This window comes from Tetrao urogallus (assembly GCF_951394365.1).
Source record: "Tetrao urogallus genome assembly, chromosome: 2".
Classification (NCBI taxonomy): domain Eukaryota; kingdom Metazoa; phylum Chordata; class Aves; order Galliformes; family Phasianidae; genus Tetrao; species Tetrao urogallus.
The window spans coordinates 104,959,152-104,984,666 of record NC_136814.1 but is presented as its reverse complement, the minus strand read 5'-3'; the positions used below and the strand labels follow the sequence as shown (position 1 = coordinate 104,984,666).

At 42.3% G+C, this 25,515-nt stretch overlaps 1 protein-coding gene across 2 annotated transcripts in view; it reads right to left on the bottom strand.

The window, feature by feature from the left end:
- HMBOX1 (homeobox containing 1) overlaps positions 1-25,515 on the bottom strand; it is a gene marked incomplete at both ends in the record, with an annotated part of 108,583 nt that overhangs the window by 24,669 nt on the left and 58,399 nt on the right. For both annotated transcript variants that reach the window (XM_079550494.1, XM_079550493.1), the window contains 4 exons: positions 3,274-3,427; positions 11,124-11,234; positions 20,763-20,848; positions 22,882-23,361. In XM_079550494.1, the coding sequence (XP_079406620.1) occupies positions 3,274-3,427; positions 11,124-11,234; positions 20,763-20,848; positions 22,882-23,361 (831 nt within the window). The remainder of the gene's footprint in view (positions 1-3,273; positions 3,428-11,123; positions 11,235-20,762; positions 20,849-22,881; positions 23,362-25,515) is intronic.

The window sequence follows — 25,515 nt, the reverse complement described above, 5'->3', positions numbered from 1 at the left end:
TGGAGAATTGAATTACAGAGACCGCAAGCACTATTCTGGAAATCCAGTGTAAACCAATTAGTTTCTTTAATACACATACCCCACAAAAAGACACTTAGGCACATCAGATACTTCAATATATGTGCTGGCCTGACTGTAATCTTAATTATGATATTGCTGCCAACATGATATAATTAATTGCGTTGGAATTATTGTGGATTTGCGTTTTGAGAAGTCCTCGCCTTTCTTATTCAGTACATGGGACAAATCCTGACCTGTTCAGTGCATTTTTGGTTGGGGAGCACTTGTCATTTTTACCATCAAATTCAGATTGTTTCCTTGAAGTGCTCTCAGCTTTGATACGCTGACTTTTAGCAACCGCATTTCATCCCAACCGACTCTAAGTCAATAGCACATACCACAATTAACTCACACAGCAGCCCAAGACTTTGATCCTCACCAAAGCCTGTTTTGCTGCTTCACAGCAACATTTCAAAAGCGTACAAGAAAAAGTAGCTTTGCATCGCCTACACAAGAGTTCCCATTAATGTCTAGATTCAGCCCTCTTATCATCAGGCACTGAAATAAATCACTGAAGTAGGTCTTGTTGCTCTCTTGTACCTAGGAGAAAGGTGCAGGACTCGTCATGAGCTGCATCAGTGTGATGGAATTGCCTTCTGGATCCCTACTTCTCATTGCTGACTAGCCAGAAAGCCCAGGTGAACAAACACTTTACACAGGGACCCAAAAAGGCAGCTCAAAACGAGGTGCCTAAATCCCTGCATGCACCAACAGCACATTAAGATGCTGCAGGACATACAAATGCAGCATAATGAAACATGCATTTAATTAAGGAATATGGCCCATTAAAGTGAGTAAGATGCCTTCGCTCACAGTCAAAACGTAATTCTTGAGAGGAAAATGCAAATTCCAGCTGAATGGCCCCGGTCCACACTCAATGCCAAACACTGGTTTGTGGGCCAAATGACGATTCCTGACCCTACGGCATCAAGCAAACCTGATCTGCTTGGGTGACACAGCTGGAATCTGGTTACCCTTGTGCTGGCTGGTGCTTTGAGTCACCTTACTGAAGAGCCTGGAGGACTTCGGTGACTTGGAAGTGAAGTTAGTCAGCCTCTTCATAGGGCTCCCAAGTGAGTGTTTTTCTCCCATCCTTTCAAACTTGTCACATAAAACATCTTTAAGCTCAGCTAAGCCCATGAGCATCTAGCAATTAAACAACCATATTCCAAACATGTCTTTGTTTTATTGCCATACAAAGCTTTTACCACAGTTAGTTCACTGTATTCTTGCCTCTAGGTAAAAACTCTTGGCCATGCTTTCCAGTACCCCTGCATAACATTGTGAAATTCAGTGTTTGTAGGGACCCAGCAAGGGTTTTGCAAATTATTTTTAAAGCCAGGATGAAGGGAACATGGCAGAAGCCTCCATTTAATTAACCAAAAAACAATAAAACCCCTACAGAAGAGACCTTACAGAGAGCAAAACAAGACGCAGTGAACAAAACCAAGAGTGGCTAAAAGAAGAAAGAGAGTAATACAAAATTAGATCAGGTGATTACATATCTGCATACAGTACCTGATGATTTCCAATGTCAGTGCTGACTTGCTTCCTTCAGTATACAAAAGGAAACCTTTCTAACAGACGTATATCAAACCACTGCAGCTCATCTGACTTCAGTGACAGTGTCACAGCAGAGACTGGATTTAGGAGAGGAGGAGTGGAGGAGGAAAGAACTTCCTTAACCATCTCCTTCTGCTCTGATTCCACAGCACCTCGTGTAAGGGAGCCGAAAGCACTATCATAATGCAAACAGCAAATAATAGTCGGCAGGAAAACACCCACGGCCAAGATAGCTGTAATTCCACCTCAAAGCAAGCAAATATTTTACACACAAGTTAACAAGAGGATGGCATGGCCTTAAAGGTACACAGAGCTGTAACGTTTCTGTGATCCTTCACATGGCAATCAGGGCAGCCATACAAGCATTTTGAAGTACCAGACATTGTTCCCACACTGCAGAGGGGGACACACCAGGTAAATGCCAACCCCTCTGCTAGCAGGACATTACACTAGATGGGTGTAGCAAAGCAGAATAGATTTTAAACATTTACATTATTTTCTTTGGGGAAATATTCAGCCAAAGCTGTGCAGTACGGTGCCAGCACAGAATACAGAAACAGTTACTGGCCTCAGCCCTGCAAAGCTGCTGTGACGGCCTGCAGCCTCACCCACAGATGTTCAGCTCAGTATTTTGGTATTAGGTAAGGCAGATGCAGACACCCTCCTGATTCTAATCAGTTCCAAAGACCCCCCTGCAAATAAGAGGAAGGAGCAGCAGTAAAGACATGGCAGAAGCACGTCCTAAAAATCCAATGGCCAAGGATTCAATGGATTTGCAAACTAGGGTGGAATGTAGTGTGTAAAGAACATCATCCAGTGCTTTCATGTAAAGGAGGTTCTTTATGCTCCTGGAGAGAAGAAAAGTCCTCCCAGTCATTTAGCCTTTATCAGAATTTAACATTCATCCCTAAACTATGTTTGAGTTCAGTAGACCTTCATTATTATACGATGTTACCCATAAAAGAGAGATTATTGTAAGGAAAGGGAAGGGAAAAGCACATAGGCAGCAAGGAGACCTGGCTCAGAGAGTGCTTCGTCTCTGCAGGAGTGAAGAGTAGGGAGCTCTAATGATCACCTACCACTCTGCATATGTATTTGAAATATCCACTTTGCTCTGTACTGTTCCCAGTTCACGTAAAAGGGTTGTAAGAGCCTTTTTGGATAGGAAATCTATTGCTTGTTAAGGCAAAGTTCTGCATCCTGTACAATTACAGTGCTGCTGAAATGCCAGTATCAAATGTAAAATAACTTGAAACATTACGAGACTAAACCAGGAAAGTGGGAAGGAGAAATGCAGAGTATAAAGAGTGTGCAGAACTCCACCGAGAGAGGCAGGACCAGATTGGATGGAAAGGTTTCTGCAAAAGAAAAGCATGAACTGAATGAACACCAATGCTCTCACAGTGAGCAATGGGAAAGACTCCTTAGCAGCTACAAAATATAATAGTGTCCAGAGGAATACAGCACTTTTCAAAAACAAAAACAAGAGAAGGGCTGAAATAGCTCCTACTACTCTATTATGTGGAATTACAGTTAACACTTATTGGCATGTGCCATTCTAAAGTACACCCATGAAAACGAAGCTAGCAGGAAAAAAGGATATTTGCATTGGCTTTAAGTGCCCCTCTCCAGAGCCCCAAAATGACATACCTTTCCATAACAGCCAGGCATTCCTTTCTCCATGTGAACCGACTGCCTCGCCGTAGTCTGAAGGTCCCAGAGGTAGCTGTGACTGGGGGAGGTGTCTGTCTCCATTCTGGCTCTTCTATTGGGATGGGAGCTGGTCGCATGCTTAACGTAGCCCCTAGGGATAATAAACACTGCGTTTCCTAGTGGACTAAAAATCATGCCCATTTCCTCACTCCTGCTTGTGGAAAAAAAGACAAGACAGATGATGAAACCATTCAAACTAAATAGTAAAGCATCATCAAAAAAAGACACCTTGAGGACATACAAAGCCAGCTAGAGTTCCCGTTCCCAGCCAGAGAAGTACCAGGTACCCACAGAAATCTAAGGATGACATAACTGAGCTTGTTGCCTTTGTTGAAGCCACTCTGGAAATGCTGCCTTGTCTTCATCAAGTGTCATAAAGAAGGGAGGAGCTGTGCCACAACTGATCTTTATTTAGGCTGTGCTGCTACCACTTCGGCCACAAAATGGGAAATAATAATCAATTGTACGGCAGTCTCAGAAAGCACAGTGTAAGTTTATCCCCCAAGATATTCTGACATGGCTGAAGAGCCAAGGAAACACTTGAAATCGCTCCACAGATAGAAGCACACGCAGTGACCTGTGCAAACATGGGCCCCTGAGTGCCAGGCTGACTGCAAAAGCCACTGAAAGCAGATTAGTATCACATCTTTCCACTTTGGCCCCCCATCTATGGATATATTTCTCCTTTCAAGAAGCCTGAGCTGGAAAGCCTCAAGAGAGAGATGGGACCTGGCACAGTGCCTTTAGGAAAAGCCCTTTGAAACTTACCCGAATCCTTGCACAACAGCCTCTCAGTTAATAAATCAAGATAAATCAAAACACAGAGACCAATCTTTCATATAGCCCTGGGTTAGGGGCATTTCTATGTGAAACAGGGGATGCTCTGAGAGACTTGTGCTCAGCAGCTACCCCTGGAGGGAATGAAGAAAGAGCTGCTCTTACATGGAAAAAATACATATATAAATCACATGAAAAGCTAAATCATCACCCATATCCCACAAGCAGTCTAAGCACAAATGGATTTCACGCATTCTAAAAGCCTGGTGTTTTTTTCCCCCCCAAGAGTAGCAAGTGGCATCGCTCACATGAGGAGTGTGCTACTACTTGCATGTAAAAGCAGGGCTGGGACAGGAGGCCTCTGGGTCTTGCTCAGATTGCTCAGAACGGTTAGGATTTTATCACAGAACCGTACAGTTTTAGTAAAACAACACCTCTCATTTATTCTGTAACACAGTTAAAGGGGTTAAGGGAACTTAGAGTTTTCCAATAAGCAAATTCCTACAGTAAAAACCAAGGAATTAGCTATTTATGCATTTGGCTGTGCTGCTTTGCAGAAATGCCCAATGCCTATTTTCCTTACTGGCACAGGGAGCAGAGCCCACAAACACTTACAGACTTTTCCCAGGAGAAGTCTACAGGAAGTGAACCCCACCACCTCTGCCCTGTGTGTACAAGGACAGTGATTCCTGCCAATTCCCAATTACTTCATTTTATTGACACATGAAATGTCTCCTATGTTGCCAACTCTTGCGGAGGCCATTGCAAGGAGAGTTCCTTATCTACTCTCTAATCCTTGCACGATTTGAGGGCTGGGTCAGTATCAGGTTGCTAGGCTTTAAATACTTCTCCACAATTAAAATATAAATATTATTCATTCATTTAAAAGAGTCTGGGGAGAACGGGACAAGGAATTAGCTCTCCCTGCACTGCCTTAGCAATGCATTGTCCCCACCTAAGGATTTCATTTGTATGTTCTCAAGAAAAAGGGGGAATATGGAAATATCACTGATGCCTAACAGAAAGAGATGCAGAGCAATTACATCAGATTTTGCAGACAAAGGCTGAAAAAACATCAGGGTTTAAAGCATGAGTTTACTTCTGCTGCTGCCATGTTCACTTACTGAATTTTTATTTACTTTTTTTTTGTTTGTTCAGTAGCCTTCCCATCAATTTACCTATTAATTTACCCATTTCTCTTTTCTACAAGGTAACATCAATATCAGCTGCTGATATGGGAGAAGCATGCTGTGCATTACAAGCAAGTACACAACCCCTGTTTTTGCACACGAAGAGAGACAGAAGCACCTGAATGCATGCAGAGGCACAAGATGTGCTGGGATCTATCTGTCAGAGTGAAAGTGGTGGATACGAGCACTGCTGCTGCATTTGGTAAGACAACTTGAGCTTTGTTTCATGTCCTGCAATTAAGTGAGCACTTTGGGATCCCATTTATTCTGCTCTTCCAAAGTTTCATTGCAATCTTCTCTCAGACCAGCTTCACTTCTTTGCAACTTATTTTCCATCCCAGCTGCCATTTCAGATTCTTTTCACAAGCTCCTCAAACAGCTTCTAAGAAGTGAAGCTTCTCTCTTCTGCAGAACAAGCAGAGCAAATGTAAGAAATTTCTGTCTTGGTACATGCATCAAAAAGCAAGAACCTGTAAGTGGTGTAGAGGTGAATCAACTGGGAAGAACTCCTCTCAGGGAGAAAAAGGAAAAGTGCCATCTCACTACTTGCACTTCTTGCAGCAACACAGAGCTACCTCTATACTGAAAGCTTCTCATGGCAAAGGCCTTCCTTCTCTCTGCATGTCCCAAACACTACTCTGAGCTGCACTTAAAAGCATCACATGCAATTGCTGATCCACATCCCATCTCTCACAGAGGCTCTGCAGTACAAGAGTGATGCACAGAATGGCTGGAGGCAGCCTCAGGGCATCTCCCAGCTCCAAGAAATCATTTACCAGCAAGTCTCTGCAACAAGTACCTACTGTATATTACACTGATAAGAAGAGATGTCATGCTTCATTTTTAGCCAGACTGACCTGAGAGCACATAATAAACACCTTCCAGTTACTCCTGAGCCAAACTAGATTTAAATCAGCAGCCTGCACACCAAAACGTTCCTTACAGGACTCATTGCTTGGCTGGGAAGGATGAGAGCAGGACTGCTGAAGCTCTGTAAAACAGTAAATCACCAACAGTGCATTTCGAGTATGAATCCCATGGGATATCCAGCCTCTGTTGTTCTGGTTGGGTGTTTGGTTGTTCAGTTTCTTTTCATATGTTTTTCAGATATAGCTGAAGAAGAACTGCTATGGGAGTAATACAAGAGAGATTACATCCTGGTAATAACTACTTTTCTTCTTCCCTTTTGCTCAAGAAGGAAAAGCACAAGATGACCACAGCTACCTTCCTGTTACAGAGGACCAGCTGAAAGAAAGCATGCAGGCTAACTGGAGGCAGTCTGTAACCATCTGCAACTCCAACACACTATTTCTAGAAGACAGCTTCAGGTTACAGGGCACGGAGGCAAAAGAAATGCTCAAGTTGCTCCATAACAAGCCTTCCACATTGCTCAAGACCCAGTGCCAGCCAAACTAATCAAGCTAACTATCAGCATAAAAAGAAGTATTTATTTATTTAAAAGCCAGGGGCTCTAAAAAAAATAATCAGAACATTACAGGACTCAATGCACTCATACACTAGCTTCTGAAACATATATTATTTATCTGCTGCCAAAATGCTCGTGGCCCTCTACAAAACACAAGAGATGTGGTGCCTGTCCAAAAAACTCCATATCTAAATGGAAAGTATCCCTATTAATTGGTTTAAAGTCCTTTCAAACACCAGTATTTAGCATTGACTTCTTCCCCTCAACAAAAAACTGCCTTTCACCCTAATTGGCAACTGCTTCCAGAAAAAATTACAGTCACTAATACATTGGAGTCTGCAGCTATGCTATTAAGTTTGACATTACTCATACCAGGAAAACATTGATCAAGAAGTCAAGAAGTTTTTAAGTAAGATTATTGCCTACAGCAGAAAGGCTTTTTTTGTGATCTCTGAGCATTTACAGCATTCGTATCTGCTGGTGCCTGAACAATGCTCTTTAATATATTCAACAGTGGGACTGAGTGCACTCTCAGCAAGTTTGCAGATGACAGCACGCTGTGTGGTACGGTCAATATGCCCAAGGGATGGGATGCCATGTAAAGAGATCTAGACAAGCTGAGCAGTGGGCCCAGGTGAACCTCATGAGGTTCAATAAATCCAAGTGTAAGGTTCTGCACCTGGATCATAGCAACTCCCACTGTCAGGACAAGCTGGGGGACGTAAGGATAGAGCACAGCCGTGTAAAAGGACTGGTGGATGGCAAGCTGGACATGAGCCAGCAGTGTGCCCTTGCAGCCCAGAAAACCAACTGTATCCAGGGCTGCATCCTAACAAGGGTGGCCAGCATGGGCAGCAGCTGCTCTGTGCTGGTGAGGAGTCACCTGGAGCACTGCATTCAGTTGTGGAATCTTCAGTACATGGACCTGCTGGAGTGCATCCAGAGAAGGGCCACAAAAACGATGGGACAGAACAGCTCTCCCATGAGGACAGGTTGAGAGTTGGGGCTGTCAGTCTGGAGAAGAGAAGGCTTCAGGGAGACCTGAGAGTGGCCTTGTATCTAAAGGTGGTTCATAAGAACAAAGGGCAGACGCTTCAGCGTGGTTTGTTGTGATAGGACAAGGGGAAACTGTTTCAAACCAAAAGAGGTGGGATTTAGACTGGATATAAGGAAGAAGCTTTTTACAGTAAGAGAGGTGGCCCCGTCCTTGGAGATATTCAAGGCCAGGACGGACCATCCTCTTAACATCCTGATCAAGCTATAGGTGTCCCTGTTCACTGCAGCAGATTTTGACTAGATGACTTTTAAGGATCCCTTCCAACTCAAAATATCCCATGATTCCATGAACTGCCACCAAAGACCAAAGACAGGAGAAGTACAGTAACTATCCATGCAAACAAGCAATCAGAAGCAAGAAAACAACAGGCAGCATATTCTAGAGGCCAAAGCAAACTGCCAAGTAACAAAAGTGATGGAATTGCTGAGTCTCTTCGGTACAGGAGTAACATCTAGCCATGTCTCAAAATCACCCTGATGCTCCACAACACAAATTTCTCAGGTTAGCAGATGCAAGATTACCTGTGGATGATTTAAAGCATTATGTACTACCGTCACGTACTTGAAAAATGAAAATGATGCATTAACAAGTTATTTTCTGTTTCTTGTATTTTTTGAAATTCCTGGCTGGGTGCAGTATATGAGTGAAGTGCATGACAGTCCCTTTTGTGAGGGACTATAGGGAAGGCAAACAACTCATGCCTTGGGAACAATCTCATCTTTACCTGGTAAGTGGGACTTAGGAGCAAAGGCAAAATCACTTGCTAAAAGCTGTACAGAAAACTAGCAGAGCCAAGGAAAGACTGCAAGTCTGCCAAGTGATCTCTAGTCCTTCCTCCACAAAGCAGCTTTCCTTTCTTTATAGTTCACAAACTGATTGTATTGGGTGCCCTGGGTGCTTCAAAACTGTTTCAATTGTAAGTGAAAATTATCTTCCTTTTACTACACTAATGAATTCAATCAGAAAATGAACTTAGTTTGGAGACCCCCAGCGTTAAACACAAGGATTAAAGAACTGATAAACCAAATGTTCCACAGACCTCCTTTTGCCCACTGGTAACTCAAACACAAACGTGCTCCTGTGCAGAGGGACCCAAATGTATGCCTCAAAGAAGAAGGTCCAAGATTTTGTTCTCAGTAGCTGCAGTCATTAAAAAAATGAGATAACAGAAAGCCAATTTTCACTTCTTCATAAGACAACAAATAGAAAAAAAGTTCATGCCACTCATTTAATGACTTCAGTTTTTATCAGAGGAGGGCACTCTTTTGCCAAGAGTGAGTAGGACTGCTGTGACCACTTCTGTACAAATACGGCAATTATTTTCTCCTTTTCAGATTCTAATGAAAGCAGCTGAATGGTCTGGGAATTACAGGATACTGTATCAGCGTCCAAACTTCAGCTCCAAATTGGTTCTATTAATAGCAATTTAAATCCAGGATGCTTCGGACAAGGTTGGTTATCTTCCCTAATAAACTGTATACACTTGCACATATGCATGGTAATTATCTCTTGCCCGACCAGCCTGACCTGCAATCTAGTAGATGGCAATAATAGAAATAAGTGGATGATCCCAAAATAAACAAATACAATCACATTTTCCTCAAGCAGACTTTTCCAACAGCCACAGGAAAACTAAGCTTCCCCACCCCTTACCTCAACCTCTAAAAATAAAACAAACGTTATCTGGTTCTGAAGGGAATTTAAATGCAGCCAAATAGTCTCCTGGCATAGGCAGAGGAGGCATTCTGCCTTTTACACTTCTTGAAAATGCTGCACAAGATCTCTTATTTGAAAACAAGGTAAAATGCAAACAACCACTCTTAAATTTTCCCATGTGTGTGTAAAGAAAAGCGAACAAGAACTCGGCAACACTGTGCACTAGTAACACAGAAGCTAACATCAATTCAATTACATTTAAGCTACACTTCTCTAGCCTGAAAGGACAAAAAGATGTAAGCTTGTGGATAAAAAGAGAGAAGGAAGTATGAGTGCCAAGTTTGACAGCTCTTATCCTGGTGCAGAATACCAGAATACTATTTCCTAAACAGCTCCAAATGATACTGGAAAGAAAAGATGCAAGGACAGAAAAATCCATGCGATAGTTTTCACTGCTAGAGGCATTTATTTCTTCATTATTTTCTTCTCTTTAAATGCACCTTCCAAAAAAGCTATGGCTTTCTCTGCTCTTTTGAAGGTAATATCTCCCCTAAAAGGGAAATAAGTGGCTGAGAGTTGCTTCGCATGGTACAACATGAGGCTTCCAAAGAAGCATCCAATACCTTTGCTGACCCTGGGTATCACAACTTCAAATACTATGAAAAATCAAGGCCACTTAGGGATCCCTGCAGCCTGTTAGAACCTCAAACCCTTGGCACATTCATTCCTTGAAACAGCTTTTAGATGCTTAACAGAAAGGACAGGCTCGACAACAGCCTCAATCTCACCCAACTTTAAGCTAAAATATTCTCAGGTCAGTTGACAGCCAGGGCCTCCTGATTTACAGCTTACACACAAAGCAAAAGTGTTGAGAATCTGTTTTTGCTGAAATTCTTTTCAGTAGAATTTTGGATGTTCAAGTTCATATTTGAGAGGCTACATCTTAAATTTCTTAAACAATTACACAGTTAATTTAATCATGCCAAATTAAATGAATAAAAAAGCAGTTAAACGTAAATATTTTGATCTTTCCAATAAGACTATTGAAGGGAAAGTAAAAACTGTAGTCAAACAAAATCCATAGAGAAAAATAACACAAGGAAATGCATTCAACTGTGATTTTGAAGATTATTTGTTAAAGACAATGAAGAGCTTTATTTCTCATTATATATTAAAGATCTATTTCGAGATTTGAAGAAGGAGGTGGAATTTGAGAGAGACATCTCCATTTAATCACTGTAACTATCCACACATCTCATCCGTGAGCTTCAGCTACAACTCAAAACCTCTGAAGTTATCCCAGCTAAGATGTACACATCTGCTCTAACTTCACATTACAGCCACTATTAGTGGTTTCTCCTTGCTCACTTTGAAGAGCCTCAACATCTATTTTATGTCATCTGATGATAACTCCACAGAGTGCACTTCTCATTCCCAGAGCTAGCCAGGGATGGGAGGACAGGGCAAGTAACCACAACCAAGAAGCTGGACAGGCCGCTATGGGTGAGTCGGTCCTACATCTGTTGCTGCAAACAAAACAGACCAATTCCTAAGAAACCAGTCAGAGGAAATACCTCATCAGTATACCACCAAGTGAATGACCAGTGATAATCCAAACCTGTGACAAAAGGCTTTTTTCATACATCAAATGGTAGGAGATGTTTAGGCTAGATGCGTTTACCAGGATTTGTCTTCTCAAGCTGGTACCATCTGTAAAATGCCCTTTTCTTTTGTTCACTCAAGTCTGACCCCTGCTGCAAAAGCCAATGTGAGATCCGGCTCTGACTGATACCTGTAGAAAACAAAAAAAGAGAGAAAGAAGAACAGAAAACTTGTTCTTTTAAAATATTTAAACTGGTTTATATACTAATAAAAGGTGTTGTCTTACAAAGCCTGGAAATTTGCTGCTAATATTTCAACCACAGAAAACAGAGGGAGTTCAAGCTTCCTCCCCTATCCCTAGCTGCTTTACCTTCTTGTTTTTTGCAGCCTTACTCAAGATACATCCTGGGATCAGCACAGTCGGTCTACAAAGCAAGAGCAGCACACACTGGGAAGCCAAATCTACTACTCTCTGAATTGTCCCATTCCGAACCACAGCTTCCTTGGTTCTTAAATTTCTCCATCTGTGAAGCAGGAACAAGTCCCTTACCCACCATTATATATAGGAGATGATACTTTGGAGATCATTATCATTCAAGGCTTGAATAAAAAGGGAGATAAACACAGAAACACTTTATGTGATATAGATCAAATCACCCCAGAAATGCAGCAAGCCAGCTATCAGCTGCTATAACAACAGCAAGGAAACAATACAGAAAGAGCAGCTGCCTGTCAGCAAAGCAAAGCAGGACTCAGGCCCTACATACCCAGGAAGGATTAGGGACAGAAAGACTTCCAAGAAAATAGTAAAAGGCAAAAAAAAAAATCCCTGGAAATTGATACTGTTATTTCCAAAACGTGACACTGAATGGAGGATCAACGCAGAAAGGGAAAAGCAGTCATTAGAAGGAAGAGGTTTAACGGTGCAGTAGGAGGGGAACTAAAAATAACAAAACCAACTTGGTGAAGGACTGCAGCAGTAACTGCTGGTAGGATTCCTTGTGCTCTCTGGCTGTCAGGAAGGGTTAACAGCACAGAGACTGTCCCAGGAATTCAGCTTTCAGGAGGTGCTCCAAGTCACAGCACACTGCTGCACTCCACCTGTGCAACACCTGCTTGGTGATAATGCTCAAGCAGGTAGAAAGCTGGCTTTCACACAGAAATCCAACCGCCTCTCCCCTCATGAGATGCATGCAGGTTTTAGAAGATCTCATATTTAACTCATGAAAACAACCCCCTGCAGTTTTATCACTTCTAATAAGGGGTTTTTATTATGCTTCCTTTGTACTGAACGTGGAATTGAGCTGACTTCAGAATGATTTAACTCAGATCGTAGGTGTCGTATTCGAGCACATTTAGTCCAATCAGTTTTTCAAAATCTCAGGGCTTACTCTCTCAACCATTCTTTATTAGACTGAAGCCCTGATCCTCTGGAGTTTAAATTGCCCTGTGGAAGAGGGATAGGTTTGTTTTGTTTTGAGTACAGAAGCTTACTGCCATTCAACAGAACTCTGTGGTTTGGTTTGGTTTCCTGTACATCTACTGATGATCTTAACACCCGAGTCCATGCCCCGTGTCTGAAAGAGCTCTGAAACAACTGGCATGGTCAAAAGCTGATTATCTTCAGAGCACATGTTAGGTATATAACTGAGTTTACACTAGCTGAGAAGTGGAATTGCTCAACCTAACACAAACTAATATTCTAGCGATTAGCTGTGGAAACATATATGCCAATACAAAAAAATGAATAAGTATCAGTTGGTAAAGTTCTCTGGCCCAAAATGAAATCTAGATGCCTGATTGTCATGTAAGGGACCAAGTCTTGAAAATTTGCAGCTTTCCATTTTCTATTATGATTTATAAAAGCCATTTCCTTAACACAGTGCTGTAGGGCACAAATGGTTGTGTCTCACTGCTTCTGGATGCATGGCTCCTATTAATCAATGGGTTGAAGCGCCATTAATTTCCTTGTTTACCACAGTCCACTTACACTTATTGCAATGAATCAGTGTCTGTTGGATGTTTGCAAAACAACATAAGGCATAGGATAAAAATTATAAATTGAGATTATCTTCAATAAGAGCGGTGGAAAAATCCAAATTCTGCCCCAGAGGTTCCGTGACACTGCCATGAGGTGGTACAGATATGAGCCACTTCAGGCAAAGCAAAGGAGCAGGAGCCAAACGATTCAAGCTGTGCACGGCTGTGCACACGTTTGCCTCCTTGTGAGTGCTCTCATAAAGTCATTTCTGTAAAAAGGGCTTCGTACAGGACATTGAGATGTACGAATTCAAAGCCTGCACTATAAATTCTCAATACATTATTGACTATGGTATCTCACTGATGGCACTGCAGTCCATAGCATTTCTTGCATTAGTGAAAAGCTCATAGCCAATTTTGTTCTTTGGCCAGGAAACTTCTATAGCGATGCTGCAAACCCACATCACGTGCATGAAGTGTGGCTTAGGCAGCAGATCTTACTTCTGTTCAAAGGAATGCAGACCATTCCAAGTCACTTCATACCCCATTTTCCATCAGTCTTTTCTGGTTTTATTTATTTATTCTCTTTCCCTTTTTCATAGACAGAATGAAAGCTGAGCTCCTTAAAGGTTCCCTCTACCTACAGCACTCCTAGAACCATAGAATCACTCAAGTTGGAAAAGTCCTTAAAGATCATTGAGTTTAACCACAACCTAACCATCCTACCCTAAATCTAACAGCCCTCCTCTAAATCATGTCCCTGAGCACCACATCCAAACAGATTTTAAACACAGCCAGGGACGGTGACTCAACCACCTCCCTGGGCAGCCCATTGCAGGGCTTCACAACCCTTTCTGTAAAGAAGTGTTTCCTGATATCCAGCCTAAACTTACCCTGGCACAACTTGAGGCCATTCCCCTCGTCCTGTCACCTGTCACCAGTGAGAAGAGACCAGCCCCGCTCTGCTGTAAGCACCTTTCAGGTATTGGAAGAGAGCAGTAATGCCTCCCCTCAGCCTCCTTTTCCCCTGACTGAACAGCCCCAGTTCCTTCAGTCCCTCCTCACAGGCCGTATTCTCCAAGCCCTTCACCAGCCTTGTTGCCCCTCTTTGCACCTGCTCCAGCACCTCAGTGTCCTTTCTGTCCTGAGTGCCCAAAACTGAACACAGCACTCGAGGGGAGGCCTCACCAATGCTGAGTACAGGGCAGGATCACTTCCCCAGTCCTGCTCACCACTCCATTCCTGCTCCAAGCCAGGATGCCATTGGCCTTCTTGGCCACTGGGCACACTGCTGGCTCCTACTCAGCCGACTGCCCATCTGCACACCAAGGTCCCTTTCCATCAGGCAGCTTTCCAGCCACTCCTCCCCGAGCCTGTAGGGTTGCCTGGAGTCGTCGTGATCAAAATGCAGGACCCGGCACTTGGCCCTACTGAAACTCACACAGTTTACCTTGGCCCAATCAATCCAGCCTATCCAGGTCCCTCTATAGTGCCCTTCTCCCCTCAAGCAGATCAACACTCCCTCCCAACTTGGTGTCATCTGCAAACTTACTGAGGATGCTCTCAATCCCCTCATCAAGATCATTAATAAAGATGTCAAATAGAAGCGGCCCCAGTACCGAGCCCTGGGGGACCCTGCTCATGGCCAGCCACCATTGGATTTAACTCCATTGACTACAACTCTTTGGGCCTGGCCATCCAGCCAGCATTTCACCCAGCAGAGCGTACACCCATCCAAACTGTGGGCTGCCACATATACGTATATAAGTATTATATGTAAGACCCTGTTCCTGGAGGTGTTCAAGGCCAGGTTGGATGGAGCCCTGGGCAGCCTGGTCTAGTATTAGATGTGGAGGTTGGTGGCCCTGCCTGTGGCGTAGGGGTTGGAGATCCACGATCCTTGAGGTCTCCCTTCCAACCCGAGCCGTTCTGCGATTCTGTGCTATTTTCCATGTATTCATCAGATCAGTTTAGAGGCTCCAGAATCATACATGCCAATTCAAGGTCACATGCAAAGTCAATAACAGAAGAACTGATCCAGATTGTCTCCTAGATCTTAGCACAGTGTTTTAATCACAAACCCATCCTTCACCCCTTTCAATTAAAAGAAGTCACGTTAGAATTTCTTGCATCTCAAATAGATTTTGCACAGTTGACTCATAGGACAGTGACTAGTACCACCACCAGCGCCATCCTGTCACATAGGCTGTAATCACGCTACTTTAGGAAATTGCACTGGCAGGAAAAAAGAAATCATCCTGCTGCCAGAAGCAGATTAATGAAAGAAGATCTCTGGAGTACTGAAAATCCAGCTGTCTGGAGGAAATTCACCCTCAAAGTGAACCATGGACCTCAACGAAGACTGACATCCTCTGGGCTCAGGATCAGCAGGGACAAGAACACTCTGTAATGAGCACAACTAGCTCACTCACTGCAAAGAGTAAAGGAAGACTGGTAATCACAAAGGATTACAGCAAATCAAATGATGATCTCTTGCGTCACACATCACTCCTTCCCTCAGCAGGTTACAATTCATAATTATAAACTAAATGGAGATGACAGTACAAGCTTGCTCCTCTGGGCATGCCCGTTATCTCCTAAACAAATCATACATGAAAGATTTTTTCCTTACATATAATTAAAAGGAATGGCTAAATGTGTCATTCAGAGAAGGCAATTGATACCTGCGGTACAAATCCACCAGTAACCCTCACAACTGCTATTCATTAAGTCTTTAAGTAACTGTTTTTCACCTTCACGTACAGATTTGTTCAGTGACTCTACTTTGCATTTCTTTAATGTTTCTTTCAGGAGAGATTTTTAGAAGCACCTGGAATACATCAGATTTGGAGAGGCAATAACTGGCAGCGTCTTAATTCTCCTGTTTGAGAGCAAAATCCTACATTCATATAGCACATGCTTGCAAAGGACATGTACCAACTGAAGAGATTAGCCAATGCTTCTTTGCAGAGAATCTGCAAAGATCAAAACCATTAAAAAAAACAAATCTTTCCATGAGTTTTCAGGAGAAAATGCTAGTTTCACCTCCGATGATCAGTAATTTTCTGAGTTTTCTTCACACTGAAGTAGTTCAATCACATTTGGTCTGTATTTGTGATTTGCTCTGCACCCCTGAGCGTAGTTCCAAGCATTAGGAGATGTTAGAGGCTGCTCTCCACTGCATTAGGTGCTCTGCGGATTTAGCACAACACAAAGCGGAGTCCTGGGGATCTCACATCAATTAAGACAGAGACAGAAGGACAAGGCTGAATCATACACACAGAATAATCAGGAAGGTCAGCAGAACCACGCACTGGAAAGCTCTATTTGTGGTACGTTTTTCAAAAAAACAAACAACAAAAAAAAACACCTGACCTCTGCATTTATCATTATTTATTATTATTTTTCACACGTGATGGCTTGGTTTTTATGGCACTAATCTAAGGACTGACAACTGTGAATTCAAATTCCTGCTCTACCACTGAGTGCTTCCACTGTGACCTCAGGAAAGTACAGATTTCTGTTCCTTCATTCCTCTCTGTGTGTAAAAAATGGAAAAGTCAACACTTCCAAAGCTTGCAGAGGCATCATCCATCAAAGCATTTGGGTTGGCTGCAAAGGGCCCATCTATGAGTACTCCTCCCTCTGTCCTTTGCTGTGGTACGCAACAGAAAAGTGTCAGTTTCTGAACACATCTCCCCTATTCTCCACCTACATTTGGAGAACACATCAAGGGACAGCATCTCCAAACAAGCGTTTGACTTCCTACTTTGTGCCCACAAACCGTTCCGGTGATAACTAAAACAAATTGCACTACATGACTTCAAATTACTGTTTGTAAAAATCTGGCACCTCACCTGCCACATGTAGGGCTAAATCCCTACCCCAAGTGAGCTGCAGCTATGTTAAAAGGAGCTTCAAAAAACAAGATAGGAAATTCAGCAGGAACTATTATTAGCTCCTGTTTATACTGTCATTTTTCTTATCGGTAGGAGATTATTTATACAGAGCCCAACCCAAGTGCTTCTTGTTTATCTTATTACAGACACCATTAAAAAAGTTTCTATAAAAAGCAGCTCCTGTATTTAGGACCAGCACTAATAAGTGCTATGCTAAGTTTTTGCTTCTTATCAATCATTTCTTTATTTCCAAGTCACCATTTAATATCCTGATGTTACTATTTTCCGATCTGCTCTCTTTTCTCAGTACACAAGGCAGCCCTGTAGAATGTCTTCCAGGTTTAATTTTCCTTGTCAGATTCATTATCTAAATGACTTGAGAAGTTTCTGGTAATTTTATAAAGACTAAGAGAGCCTAAAAAATTGTTCTACTGCAACAGCTGACTTTAACCTTCAGCTCTGCGTCTCCCTCTTACAAATCCTTGGCCTCCTTCACTTCCCACCCCCTCTCAATGCAGCACAAGAAAAACAAAAGGAGCAGCAGTTTACCATTGCAGTGGCTGCAATTGAAAGCCTGCTCAGTAGTAGCCCTCAGTAGTAAGACTGTGGTTGATATAGGAATGCATATCCTGTAAGGGCACTGCAATACTTGAATTGAGATGAGAAAAAGAAAGGTTTTTTTCAAGAATTCACAAAATCAGTCAAAAGTGAAGTTTGAAATTGCAGAAGTTGCATTGGAGGTTCCTGCTCCAAGAATAGAAAGATGACAAGATAGAATGGGGACAAATAGGATTGTAAGCACAGGGTAAGCAATTCAGCAGCTCTATTTCATGACCTGCAATTCAAAGATATACAAATACACTGTTTTAACAAATGCTTATCACTTACGCGTCCAGTTAAGACAATATCATACCCAGTAAGAATGAAGAAAAAGTAAGGTTTCAGTTTCCTAGCTTGAGGTCTAATACCACTGAACAGTTACTCCTTTCTTTCTCCCCTCCCATTACACAGATAAGCACAATTTTTAAAATAGCATAGGAATAGGTAGAGACTGAAGGGAGTAAGACCACAGCACAGGCAACTGGGTCAAACAGCTCCTCCTGGACAGAGCCAGCTGTGGATTTTTCATTTCATTTGTTTCTTGCCTTTCTTCCCAAGGCAGAAGTGATGAATGACAAAAGCTGAGGCCGTAGTATTCTGCATTTATTTCAAGTGCCAAACAAATGATTTCCAGCTGATGGAGGGTGGTAGCGGCTGGGGAAGTCAAATACACCCAACATCTGAATTGCAGCTATGTTTGTATTTAAATGAATGGTGATGAATGATGCCTGGGGCTGGAAAGGAGTCCAATCACCCAGACTGAGCAGCATTCTGAAGAGGTATCACTTCCTAGAGTCCTTCTCTATGTCATCTGTTAGTGGCCACTCTTTGAATTTTTATTTATCTATTTTTCTCTTATTTACTGAATAATTAGCAAAACAGCTTTACCAGTAAGACTAAGTCTGTAAACACTGAGATGGGACCATATGTATGGATATGGTCCTAATATTTGGGACCATACATTCTGCAGAGCATCGTGCTAGCCTGCCCAAATTCCTTTTCTGAAGAACCAAAAGAGGTTTCCAAACCTTCCTTGGGAGACTGCATCACAGCTGAACTAAGGAAGGATGATGGATACATCTGAAGAACACAAAAGTCAACTAGCATTCACCAGGTCTAAGACCAGTCTGGAAATGAGAGCCCTGGGATACATGCTTTCCATTCTGGGTCTCTGTCCTGAGATATTTTCAGCCACCCTTCACTGTTCCGTGCCTTTGAAAGGAAGCTGATGTTTCCCCCGTTAGTGCTGAGTACACACTTTAATCCAGTCCCTTCAATCTCCTTGAGACTATTCCTTTCAGATAAGCCATAACTAAGTACTTAACAGCAGCACGGAAGTGCTACACATCTGCATACACAAGGCTAAGGGTTACTTTTAAAATGAACCAGCTCCTAATGACCTTCCTAGTAAGACCAGGAAGAAAACACTGCTCAGCTGCAAAGGGCAGCAGGAGGAAGGTCCGTGCGTCGTATCACAGCACAGGTCTTACAGCTGTCTTTGCTTAAGAAAGTGCATCAAGTTCAAAATATCACTTTATTTTCTTATTTGAAAGGTCCATTGGTCAGCTGCAAAAAAATATAGCCGTTCAGCCTTTAGAGCTACCTGGGGTGCCATTGATTTCATGTGAAAACAAGACGATAGTGCCGTTAGGTCAATCTCTGTTCTGTCTGGCAGGACAAGACATCGAGCAATAGCAAAGAGTGCAGGATGAGGATGGAAGGATCAACGTGACCAGGAGTGAAGAGATCCATCTTGACTTTGCTACAGCCTGCCTGGGTACTGAGATATGCACCGAGATGTAGGCAAACAGATCAGTTCCTTTCAGTGATACAGACTACCTTAGATCTGGCATGGAAATTCTTCTTTAACTGCATGCAATAGTCTAACTGACAAAAAAAAGTGCTGCTTTGTTTTGGAAATATTATCCTGCCACATTTTTTTTTTTTTTCCTCTTTAAAACACCTCTATTGAAGGAGGGTAAGTTTGACTTACTCAGGCTCAGAGGCTCTGTTCTGGAATCAGGAATTTTTCTGTTGCTTGCCCTCATAATAAACTATACAGGAGGTTAATATAGAAATAAGCCATTCCAAGGCCATATTCAGGCAAGAACTTCACAGAGGTATGGAACTGACCCACAAACTGCCCACAGTTCAGGTCCAATTCAATTAAGAAGACTTAGCATTACTAATGCTAACATCTGGTAAGGCTAGTAACATTCCTTAGAGTGATACAAAATGTTAATTTTGTACAAGTAATTTGCCCAAGATCACAGATGTGGAAGGAATTCCTGGCTCCACGGCTCCAGTACCCATTTCTGCCTGCCTACCTCAACTGCTAGCACACACAGTGTCTGCAAACCCAGATCTCCCAGGCAGATGGGTCCTCATGACATTTCAAACGCTGGAAATATCATAAAAGAACAACTTCCCTCCTGTTGGTTTGGCATTCCTAGTCAGCAAGGAACCTTAAAAAGGATCCATTCCAACATCTTTAATCCAGCTTGGTTTTAAAAATGAATAGATGTGACAGATATAATACGGGATTGATCTGTTTATTTATAAAGTAGAACTGATAACACACAAATAGAATAAGTGATATCAATGCTTACTTGTCCTGAACGCAAAAGAGAGAATGTAAAAGGCAAGGGGTCAAAACAGACCAAAAAAGCCCAGAACACCCTACTACTCCTTCTAGTAAAATCTAAGCTAAAATAGTCGTCCCTCGATCTCACAACTCACTTTCACTGTTTGTGGAGACAAGCAATTGAAAAACTTCAAAACTATCACAAAACGAATGCTGGATGGAGTGATATCAGTTATAGCTGTGTCTCCAGATTTCTCATATGCATTTTATAATACAAATATGTATTATTCATATCTCTATACACAGAGATGCAGATATGTATCTATTTACTACATTCAACAAACAATTTAGGAATTAAGGAAAATGGTTTCATTTTAAAGATAAAAACTTTGGGCTTATTATAATGCTGTAAAATAAAATCTGCTAGCACAAGCCACAAGAAAAAAAGAAAAAAAGAACAAGTGATTCACTGGGGAAGTTCCATGATGTGCGGGACAATGGGTCTTAAATCAAAGGCATACATTATCATGACTAAGCTGACAGATCTGCACTGCAATGCAGAAAGCCAAGCAATATTCCAACATCTGCACCATGCACACATAAGGCACTTAGACAAGGTTTCCCAAAATGAAGAAAGGGCTCCCCCAGCTCTTACCTGTTACCTGTGCAACAACTGCTTGGGAAATCCTCCGATTGGCTAGGAAGGCTTTGATTTCCTCCTTTATCACACTGCTGTCCCTCCTACCAAAACAAAAAACAAGAGCACAAAAAAAGAGAAAAAAAACCCCGACAGGCAGACCAAAGTGCACTTTGAAGATGGAAAATGGCTTCATTTTCTTTATTTAGGGGACAAGGAGTGGGGAAGGCAGGCATTAAAACAGTCAAAGTGCCTCACCGGTGGACACTTCTTTTAACTAGTGTCACGTTTGATCAAAGTACCCTAGCAGGAGAATGGATGGCTCACGTCCTATATAATTCATATTAGGTGCAGGGCTGCCATATGGAATGTGCAAAGTTTCATTACACAGGGATGAATAAATCTCTCATACCAGCATAAAATCCTCCGTCATAAAAATAAGGCACAAAAATAAAAACTAAAGGATAGCAGGGTGTGTGCGGTTAGCTGCACAGCTGAATACATACACACAAACGTCCTGCAGCTATTCAAGGAAAAGATCCAAAGGAAAAAAGATTTTGCAACCTCCACCCCTCCGCTGTTACTTCCCCAGCCCATGGCTTGCACTGAATGAAAAGCATCATTGCTTTGTATGATTTTTAAAAGGCAGTATCATAGAATGGCTTAGGTTGGAAGGGATCTTAAAGATTATCAGGCTCCAACCCCCCCTGCTATGGGTACTAAGGTACACTAAGATAATTCAGTAGGCACTGTGCTTAAAAGGTCAATAATTTGGGGGTTACCTAAGGATTGGGATACACAGCAAATTTCAACTGCTGAAAATACACTTTTTCTTCTTTTTCCTCCTCTCTTCCCTGAAAGGTGCAGAGAAGTAAAACCAATCTTTATTAGGCCTTATTATTTAGTAATCTCTCTTCCCCTTCTCCTGTCCTGCCTCAGCAGCTCTCAAGGCAGACAGTCCTTCAAAATGGAAAATAAATGCCATGTTGTGCGTTCATTTTTACTTCCATATTCAATTACCTTCCATATGCTGGAAAATAAACGTAGCTTCAGTTTACTTGAGACTCATAGGAACCAAAAACTCCAAGGAACGGTTAAAACTTCAGCCATGGCAACTCCTGCATACTGCTATATTCACCACCTTCCTGCATTATTCCATTACCCTGCAGCTGACAGTAAACGAGGCTGACTGGCTTTTCCTACTGCTCATCTCTAATATTCTCCAGCTGCACTTTTACCCTAAATCTCCAAACTTATTTCCATTCTGGAGATTATGGATCCTAGTTCTCCCTCCCATAGGTACTTCTGATTTGTTGCAGCTTCAAGGAAAAAAAATATTCCAACATTGTAACTAAAATAGTTTTGAGATTTTTTGCCCTTTCCCTGTGTTTCTTTTTGCTGTCATTTGCTGTCAAGCCCACTGACTCAGTCTTTCATCTCCAGTGGAATAATCCCCTCTTTTAATCTTTGCCATAACGCTGAAAAGGAAGCAGCTAAAAGTAAAGGAAGGTCAATCTAGAAAACAAAGACACAACAAAATAAAATAAAAACAAGAACAACAAACAACTAGCCCTCATTAAAGACTTCTGTTTCTTTTTTTTTGTTTTGTTTTCCTGCACCAATCTGCAGACTGTGCAAATCCAAGAGGGAGTCAGCCCCTGCCACAAACTATAAACAGATAACATACATGCACTGCAGATCACCGTGGAAAGCATTAACCAAGCAGCTTCCCTACTCTGCCTATATATGGAAGGAAACTCAACTGGTACACATTAGTGGAAGAAGACTCACGTGAACTGAGACTCAGTCAGAAATCTTCTAAATAAGAGTAGGGTGGAAATTCGGTGAATAAGCATGAATTTCAGTCTTTGGTACAGCATGGAAAAAAGTGTTTCAGCAGTAAAACAGCCGCTGGTGTATCTGCACATGGGATTGTCTACACATGACTGAGAGTCAGGCGAGAGGTACTGAGATACTGACCACCAGGAAACTAGCAGGGGAATAGCTGTCTTGTCAAGAAAGCAACTCCTGCTTTCTTGGTAACACCTGTCACTACTAAGGCAGTCCCACAGGAGGAATCTGCATGCTGAAGGACTTTTCACCCTGCCTTTCCAAACCTACAAAGACTTCTACTGACCTCATCAGTTCCTCCACTTTGTCATCGATGTCCAAGTCTTCTTCAGAAGCTTCAAAACTGTAGGACCTTTGAGCCAAGCTGTTTGCTAGCGGGTAACGGGTGGGTGACATCTTCCCATTGAATGCAGACAACCTCTCGTTACTCTCCCTCCCATTCTGATTAGTAGTGCAAGGCTGTGGGGAGGTGTCATAACTGTTGCTTGGGGATGGGGACATCCCAGAATGCTGGGTCTGTGTTGAAGCCGTGGCTGTCGAGGAAGATGCTGGGACGTTGTTGGTGCTGTTGCTGTAGGAACCACCTCCGTAGCTAGATCTTCTTCCAAATTTGTCACTATGCTCTTGATCAAGACGATCCAAGGTTTCCAGCGCATGGAGGATTTCATGTCTGGTCATTCCCGTACGTCTCAGGCGCTGAAGCAAGTCTATCTGCTCTATGGTAAATCTTGGTTCGTCTGTGTAGTGAGACATGGTTTCCAGCAGGCTGAAAACAAGGTGAGATGGAAAAGCAAATACTTCAGTTCAACACTTCTCTGTGATACATGGAAAATACCTTGCAGGAGAAAAGACCAATTGTAGTCTGACACTTTAACCACACTTATGACGGAGATGGCAACCCAACGGTCCACCTCCAATCAAGTTCAGCATTTTGCCTCTCATGAACAGTACTCTTGCTACTTGGCAGAAAGGCTCATCTTTGCAAACTTTTCAGAAAGCATTTCTCTCTTCCTCTTTTACTGCTTCTACAATGAACCGGCAGTTACTACTCTTTTGTTCCTGATAAACCTCTGTTACAGAAGGAGGATGGCTGTTCAGTAATTCACACCAAATTTTCCTCACTGCCAACTATCCTCCAAACAGAAACCCCAGATTCTCAAACTGACCAGTTCATTCAAGGCCAGAGGTAGAGTTTTTGTGGAGAACTTTTAACCAGTTATGACATGAGATTTATGAAACACAGCTCTTTCGAATCTGCAGTACAAAGGGTTCAAGTTGCCTTGAAAAAAGAAGATAAAAACATACCTAGCGGAAATTCTAGTGGCCTGTGGAACCAAAGCTGATTTGACTGAAGTCTGATTTCTGAAGTTACCAACTTTTGAACCTGGAATGTTGTCACAGATTGCCTGCCCTAAGAAGGAAAGTGCAGCACATCCAATTACTACAAGCTTTCATTTAAAGAAACTTCTGCTGCTTTCTTCCCTCCAAAGACAGGCTTCTGGTGTAACTCCATCAACATGGTGGCTCATCAAAAGCTTTTTTTAACTACTAAACTTCCAAAGGTATCAGAACAATGACTGTCCTATGAATTTGCTGAAAAGACAAGAAATGGAACTGGTAAAAGCACAGTGAGCTGCCCTTAATTGCTTTTCCTTCCTAAGTCTCCTTACAGCAGAGCCAAACGGCATACAAATGACAAGATCACTCCTTCAGAACTCAGGATCTTGAGAAGGGACAGCAGATGGAGGGCAGAGAGAACTTGGGAAAGAGATCAGGGTATTTTCGAATCTTTTTGTGGATCTTCTCAAAGAGTCAAGGGTTTTTACTATGACTGCAGGACAACATGGTAAAAAAATCACTCAAACTCCATGACATGTGGCAGAGCTAATTGTAGAATCCCTACAAACAAGAGCAGATGAAAAGTCAGGCAAGAATTACAGAAACCCTATGAAAACCAAAAGAGGAATAACAGCCTTTGGGATTACAGTAGGCTTTGCAGGGATTTCCTTCAGGTACACGCATCATAGAAACCTAAACAAACCCAGTAGGTTTTGGGGGTATGGTGATAAAATCTATCCAAACTTGAAACATCTCACAACACAGATCTGACTAGGTAAGGAAATAGATAAGGTGTATCCTCAAGTCAAAGCACATAGCTCTATCAATACTTGTGACAATGAACAGCGCCAAGGGAGAAGCACTCAGTACCCACACAGTTATCCACGAGATCATTATATTGCTCTGTTTTTGCAATTTTGCTCCAACACAGCTACTGCAGTCCTGACCAATTCGCAGGCATTATACAGGACTTTGCATAGACCAGAAACCACAAGCAAGGAGTTTGGATACAGCTACGCGCTTTTCAAGGCTAGTCCTGTAGCATGGATGTGGTCCAGTGGCCTTAGGACTGAAGAGCAGCCCTGGGAATTGCTTTGCTTAGTTGAGCTGTAGTTGGAGTGTAGCTACAGACAAGGCATACAAAACCAACATGCATACACCCATGAAAATAGCACATGCAGACTGGAAAGAAGCTCCTATCTTTATCTTCCTATAGCAAATACTGAACCCCTTTTAACATCAGAAATGTGTATGCAGGAAAAGAAAGCAGGAGGACAATGCAAGGGGATGATGCCCATCCAAGAAAACGACCGTGTGAAAAGACAGACTACATTCAGATGAGTGCTTCAGTCCAACAGGAATGCTCTGTCCTTTGGGACAATTAATTACTGAAACTGTAAATGCCATTTTCAATTTTAAAAGACAAGCACCTAGACTATTCTATGAAGAGGAGGACACAGCAGCCAGTGCAGCAGTAGTCTGCAGTCGGACTGCAGCAATAGTCTGACAGGAATTGTAGCAACTAAAATCTGGAAATTGCACTGCGCTTTGAGCTGTTCTGGGCTTGACAAGGAGCATCTGG